The sequence below is a fragment of the Octopus bimaculoides genome, chromosome 22 (genome assembly GCF_001194135.2).
Source record: "Octopus bimaculoides isolate UCB-OBI-ISO-001 chromosome 22, ASM119413v2, whole genome shotgun sequence".
NCBI classification, from domain to species: Eukaryota; Metazoa; Mollusca; class Cephalopoda; order Octopoda; family Octopodidae; genus Octopus; species Octopus bimaculoides.
The window spans coordinates 12,913,584-12,921,200 of NC_069002.1; the positions used below are offsets into that span (position 1 = coordinate 12,913,584).

The following is a 7,617-nucleotide window of genomic DNA, read 5'->3' on the forward strand; positions in this document are numbered from 1 at the left end:
GAACAGCCTGCTTGTGAAATTAACGTGCAAGTGGCTGAGCACTCTACAGACACGTGTACCCTTAACGGAGTTCTCGGGGGATATTCAGCGTGACACAGTGTGACAAGGCTGACCCTTTGAATTACAGGCACAACAGAAACAGGAAGCAAGACTGAGAGAAAGTTGTGGTGGAAGAGTACAGCAGGGTTCGCCACCATCCTCTGCCGGAGCCTCACGGAACTTTAGGTGTTTTTCGCTCAATAAACACTCACAACGCCCGGTCTGGGAATCGAAACCGCGATCCTGTGACTGCGAGTCCGCTGCCCTAACCACTGGGCCATTGCACCTCCACTTTCAACAGAATAATCCGAATGCTAAAGGATTAAAGACAATATGATCACAGCCTGAATGTTGTAAATCATAGGTCTGGTCAATCAGGATTGACCTTTGATTAAACACCTTCGTCTCCTCTTTTTCTTAGAGCTGGAGCTACACAAGAACAAAGATTTCATATGACTTACCTTTGACTTGCAAGTTTTCTCTTGCGTAGAAAACCTCCTTCGGGAAACAAAACGAGCCATTTCCGAGGTATCGTATGGAAGGTGCTCCTTAAGTGGGAACGCAACTGTTGTAGGGTGCTGTCACGAGCATCTTTTCCCTGGAGAAAGTTGGATGACAACAGAAAATAGAAAATCGAACAGTCATTTAGAAATTCAAGTGCAAGGAAATCAATCATAATTCACATTTTCAGTCAAAACTCCAGATCAGAAGATAGGGCTTGTTTGTGTTTCAGGAACCAAGTTACTTTTATCTTTCTATGAAATTTCTTCTAAAATATTCTACAAGAATTCTCTTTAAAATTTCCCACTAAAATTCTAAAATTTCTTTTAGAAAATTTTCACAAAACATCTTATCTAAATATTAATAAGATTTTACAAAAATCCCACAAAAAGTCTGCTCCAAAAGCTCTACTGAAAATTTTCCACAAAAACTTACAAAATTCTTTGTATGAAAACTGTAGAAGAATTCCATTAGTCATCACTGTTTAAAATCAGTTTTCCATATGTCATGGGCTGAATGGTTTGACAGGAGCCAAAAATCTTGAGGACTGTGCCAAACTCTATCTCTGCTTTGGTATGATTTCTATGGCTTGATGCCCTTCCTAATGCTAACCACTTCATAGAATGTACTGAGTACAAATGAAGTCACCAAGTAACTCATAAGATCCCTCAACTGAAGGTGGGTGCAGTATTGAGAGAGGTGACTTTGTGCCAGATGATAAGAGGTTAAAGTATGATACAGGGACAAAAACAGATACCTTGTTGTAGAGAAGATACATGGCTACCTCAGTTGGAAAAGGATCATGAATGGTAAAGAGGTGTGAGTGTGTACCCTCAAGTTAGAGGAAAAAGAAAAATCTAAAAAATGTCAACAAAAATTCTAAAAGGTTTCTAGTAAATTTTTTAAAGAAACTATAAAACATTTTCAACTAAAAAAATTGAACAAACCTGAGTGATAAAAAAATCTCCTCTGAGATTCGAAACAAGTCCAAAGTGAGTATATTTAAAGGTACTGTCTATAATCCACATAACTCGCTTGGACAAATTGGCCTTGCTGTGCATCAGGTCCATCAATGCTGGTACGTCGGCAGTGGACTGGTGATTGGCAATGAGGAGCACATTCTCATCCAAGATGTAATTGATGTCATCGCCGGTCTCAATAACTGAGGTGGATAATAGAAGAGGCAGAACATGGATTTAAGATATATATATATATATATATATATATATATATATATATATATATATATATATATATATCAATGGCAATAAAATGAATTCAAAAACAAGTAGTAGTAGTAGTAGTAGTAGTAGTAGTAGTAATAATAATAATAATAATAATAATAATAATAATAATAATAATAATAATAATACTGATTTCTAAATTTTGGCATAAAACCAGCAATTTTCAAGAGAGGAGGAAGTCGACGACATTGCCCCCAATATTTAACTGGTATTATCAATCCTGAAAGGATGAAAGGCAGAGTAGACCTTGGTGAGACTTGAACTCAGCACATAAAGAGGTGGAACTGCAAGGGTCAACAGTCATAAACCCCTCTTTCACTAAATAAATCAGAGTAAAACCACAAAGTCATCAAGGGAGTTTCTGAGTGGTTCTCTTCTGACCTTACAATGGCACAAGAGGCTACAAAATGAGACTTGTTCAACATTCATAGATTAAAAGCATTCTAGCCATGACCACCTTGGCTTTCATTCAGACAAACTATTCCTGACATACCATCATTCAATGTATCTCTTAGAAAATAGATTGTAGGGTGTGATTTGAAAGAGATTTAGCTGCTATTTCAAGCAGGTTGATAAACCACATAGAGGTTCCATCATATCATTTGTCATTAGATGGCAACTATGTTTGTCACAATGTGGTGCATAGAATAGAAAGAATACATTTTAAGCGATCCCATTGTCTGTTAGAGGATGGTACAGGTTTGTTCCCCGTGCTAGTAATATATATTGTATATAAAGGGTGCAATGTTGCACCAATAACCAGCTGGAAGATGATCTACCTGGGGTTCAACTAGTTATAACATGGAACAGTCATTTTGACATGGTGATTGACTTTACTTGATAGTATAGTAACTACCCTGATCTCTTCTTGAGATTTTACAACTAGCTATTTTCCTTATATTGGGTCATCCCATAAATAATGTGTTTCTTTTTATACTTCTTTTATTTTTCGAAATTAAGATAAACAAAGTTCTTTTTTAATCTAAAATATACTCTCCTTCATTTTCTATAATGCTCTTCCATCTATCTGATAGACTTGCAAGGCTCCTCTTCCAAAATTCACTTCTCCGTGACGAAAAATACTCCTCCAGTACTGTTCTGACCTTGTCTACAGAATTCATATTTTTTCTGTCCAAATGATTTTGAAGACTGCTGAATAAATGATGAGGCAATGTCCTGCGAATATGGTGGGCGGAGCATCAATTCTCATTCAAACTGCTCCAGCCTTTTGAATATCATCCTCGCTGTATGTGGCCGAGCATTATCCTGATTGAAGAACACCTTTCGTCTTGAAACCAAAGATGGTCGTTTTTATTCTAGCGTTGACTTAAGTTGCTCACGCTAGATCACCTTTGTTATCATTTGGTTTGGGCTTAAAAGTTCAGAAGACCTTCTTTAGCCTGGGGTGTCGGTGTTTCTCCTTTCTCTACCCACTGTCTTCGGTGCTCGACATTTTTACAGAGAACCCATTTTTCATCACCAGTCACTATTTGGTAAAAAAAAACAGTTCATTCGTGAAACGTGACAGCAAAGAAGAGTACACATTCACTCTCTGTGTGCAATTAGACTCGGAAAGTTTGTGAAGAACTCATTGACTCATTTGCTGGCTTTTCCGATGGCATGCAGGTGTCAATGAATGGTTGAATGACCAAATCTAAACTTCTCTGCTAGTTCCTCAACAGTTACAATTGGATTTTGTTCCACCAGGGTTTGCAGGACATCCTCATTGAGTTCTACAGACTTCCCAGGATGAGGCTCGTATTCTAGGTTGTAGTTTCTGGAACCACCATTGACACTGGCTTATGCTTATTGTTCAATCCCCATATACTGCATTAATATTCCTTGCATTTTCCATTACGTTGTTGCCTTTATTGAACCCATAATGAAAAATATGCTGAATATGTTCCTTTGTCACTAACATTATAACTTTGAAAAAATACCTTAAAATTGAACTGCATTCTTCAAAACCTCCATTAAGAATAAGGGCAAGGTAAAATTACTACCTGCTTTAATAGCAAGTTGATGCAAGTGGTTTATCCTGTCCCCCTCCGACTTTTAGTTCATGCAATTATAAAAAACGCATTATTTAAGGGATAACCCAATATAATAATCCTTTTTACTAAAAGCACAAGGCCTGAAATTTTGGGGGAGGGGAATAGTTGATGACATTGACCCCAGTGTTTCATTGATACTTAGTTTATTGACCCTGAAATGATGAAAGGCAACGTCGACCTCGGCAGATTTTGAACTCAGAATGTTCAGATGGCTGAAATACCACTAAGCATTTTGTCAGATATGCTAATGATTCTGCCAGCTCACTGCTTTTTAAGGTATATAATAATAAAATGAAGAAAGTACTGTACTTTAATGTATATAATAATACAATGAAGAAAGTATTGTACTTTAATTCTTTTATATGTTTCAGCCCTGAGGCTGTAGCCAAGCTGGAGCACCACTATTGATAATACAGATAATGCAATGATAATACAATGAAGAAAGTACTGTACTTTGATGTATACAATAATACAATGTAAGAAGTACTCACTAATTATATAACACAAAATAAGGAGTATGGCATTTAACCCTTTAGCATTTAAACCAGCCATAATTGGCCCAAATATTCTACCTGTTTTATGCTCAATATGGCCAGATCTAGCCTATCCCACCTGGCTGACAATGTCATTCTAAATATAAACAATCACATCATCGAAATATTGAAGCTATGAGATAATGCAAGATTAATTCAAAACAATGTAAATAAATAAATATTACATTTGACAGAGAAATATGAATGCTAATGGTCAAGGTGAATCTAAATACCACGTAAAAAGTACAAATGTTTAAAGCATATATTCAATGCAAAGAGTACTACACTCTAAGGTGTATAACAATACAAGTATGACTCTTTAATGTATATATGACTACCATATTTTAAGGTATATAGTACAATATCAGGAGTGTTACAGTTTATGTAAATGAGTATTACAGTTGAAGGTTTATATTAATCCAATATAAGGAGTATTTATTACAATGAGTATTACATTTTAAGTATATCAGTAATACACTTTAAAGTTTATATTAATACAATATGAGCAATACTACTACAGTTTAAGGTGTCTAACTTATGACATCACCATGTCTAAATCCAGTGCTGACCTCAGTACTTTACTGGGGTGTATTTCATCTGCCCCTGGAAGAATGACAGGCAAAGTCCAACATCTGAATTTGAACTCAGAAAGTGAAAGGGCCTAACTATATGCAATATCACAAAGCATGTTGTCTGATGCTCCACCGATTTTGCTATCCACTGAGTTTCTTAGTAGTAATATCATTCACTGCTTACCTTACACCATAGGCACCACAATGGGACCACAGATACGTAGCAAAGAGGAAATAAGATTGGCAGACATTCATAACATTTTCTCAAGAACAACAGCAATAATAATAATAATAATAATAATAATAATAATAATAATAATACAGATTTAATAATCATAAAGATTTAATAATTATAAAGCAAGAACAGCATGCTTTGGTGTTTCAAATGGATAAAGTCAGAAAAATTTATTTGGTGACAATATAAAATTATAAAATACAGAAGTATTTCAATTTGATAGAGAGAACAGAAAAATCTACAAAAGGTGTTTAAAATTATATATATATGTGTGCATTTATATATCTTAGCATGCATGTAAATGCAAAGGTATAAGAATACGAATGTGAGTTGGCCTATCTGTATGTGTGTGCACGTGCACGCACACAAAAGCACATACACATATAGAAATGATTTACAGATTGGCCATTGCGGTTACAAATAGTTTCTGACAATGGAATCATTTTAAGAAACAACATCTTCCTTTACAGAAGCAGATTTTCAACATATCATTTAAAAAATGTTTTCAGAAGGAAGACAGCCTGACGAAAGGCTTTTAAATCATAATACTATTTGTAACAACAAAAGTCAGACTGTAATTACATTATCTATCTATATATAAATGTTTTTCTACGTATCTTTAAGTGCTTTATATTCAATGACATTATTTACCAAAAATGATCACACAAACACACAAACACACACACACACACACACATACACACGCATTATTTGTTTAAAGAATATGACATGCACAAAAACGAACAAACTCAGACTAGCAACAGAATTAATTCTCAGCTTATTCTCATTTGTATCTGCTTTAAGTATGATAGACAGATAGTTATTTTAATCTAATACCTCTTTTGTTGCATATCATGGATTTTTACTTGGCTGAGCGGTTAACTGCAACATTAGTGATTATTCAATCACTGTTTTCCTTTATCAGTAAGTGAAGGATTTTATCTTAACTTGTGGTTAGCAGTGAGTATATGGTACTGACAAAGCCCAATGATGCAGAAATATGCATCTAGCCTGCCCACCACTGCTGCAGGATGACTTTTGTCTGCTACTGAAACAGTTTTGTATTTTTGAATACAGTATGTCCAAAAATTCCCAGACAAATACTACACTTACTTTGCCTTTTTTTGCTTTGTATCTGTTTCAAGTATGATACACAGATAGCTATTTTAACCTAATTCTGCTTCACTTGCATATAACAAATATATATATAGTTCCTCTGTGTTGTGCTGCAAAGCTCTTTGACAGCCTCTTCCGCTCTTCCTTCAATACTTTGTGTCAGAATATTTCTTGGACAATGACTTATAGTGCATTGTATGTCCAAAACATGACAGCCTTGTGGACCTAATTCTTGATAATAGATATCTTTGGATTTTCAGCTTTCCTAATACTGCAGCATTTGTTGCCCTCTCTTTCCAGCTTACTCTGTCCAATCTACAGAAGAGTGACACTTAAAAGGCATGAATGGCTAAATCATCATTGTCACCATAAGGGTAAACAAGATATTAAAACATGCCAGAGACTTGATTAACTTCATCAAATGACCTGCTAGAAATAACAACCAAATCGTCCTCAAACTCCATTCTACTGTTTTTAAAAGGAAAGAGAGGAAACAACACATTGGGTAACATAAGTCACAGATAACCCCAGAATGATGGTAAGGTTAAGACTGGAAAACCCCAGATCAATCCTGATCATAAGATTGCTTCAACAAGGTTGGCCCAGAGTTAAACAATATATTTTTCAAACCTCTACATGGTCATTCAACCTGCAAGTAATAATAGCCACATCTCAGATTAGATCTTGACCACCATTGTTGTTGTTGTTGTTGTTATCATCATTATTCAGGTGGCAAGCAGGCAGGATTGTTGGCACGTTGAGCAAAATGCTTAATAGCATTTGAATTGTCTTTACATTCTGAGTTCAAGTTCTGCTGAGGTTAGCCTTGTCATTCATCCTTGTGGGGTCAATAAAATAGGTACCAGTCAAATAATGGAGTCAATGATATCGACTTTCCTCTCCACTCAAATACTGCTGGCCTTGTACTAAAATTTGAAACCATTATTATTATTATTATCATTATTATTATTATTATTATTATTATTATTTACTATTATTACTATTATTTCACCCATCGCTATGTTCTGAGTTCAAATTCCACTGAGGTTGACTTTGCCTTTCATCCTTTCAGGGTCAATAAATTAGGTACCAGTTTTGCACTGGGGTCAATATAATGTAATCGACTAGTCACCTCCCACCAAATTTCAGGCCTTGTGTCTTTAGTAGAAAGGATTATTATTATCATTATTATCATTATTATTATTATTATTATTATTATTATTATTATTACCAACAGCAACAGCACTACTACTACTACTATCGTTGATTTTTTTTCAAACTAATCTTTTATATTGAATTACATTATTTCAAATGTAAAAATCC

At 35.0% G+C, this 7,617-nt stretch overlaps 1 protein-coding gene across 1 annotated transcript in view; it reads right to left on the minus strand.

Moving 5' to 3' along the window:
* LOC106881177 (acyl-CoA:lysophosphatidylglycerol acyltransferase 1) overlaps window positions 1–7,617 on the minus strand; it is a 66,293-nt gene that overhangs the window by 7,939 nt on the left and 50,737 nt on the right. The window contains exons 4-5 of the mRNA XM_052975650.1: window positions 1,488–1,702; window positions 501–637 (exon numbers count right to left, since the gene is read on the minus strand). Coding sequence (XP_052831610.1) covers window positions 501–637; window positions 1,488–1,702 — 352 coding nt within the window. The remainder of the gene's footprint in view (window positions 1–500; window positions 638–1,487; window positions 1,703–7,617) is intronic.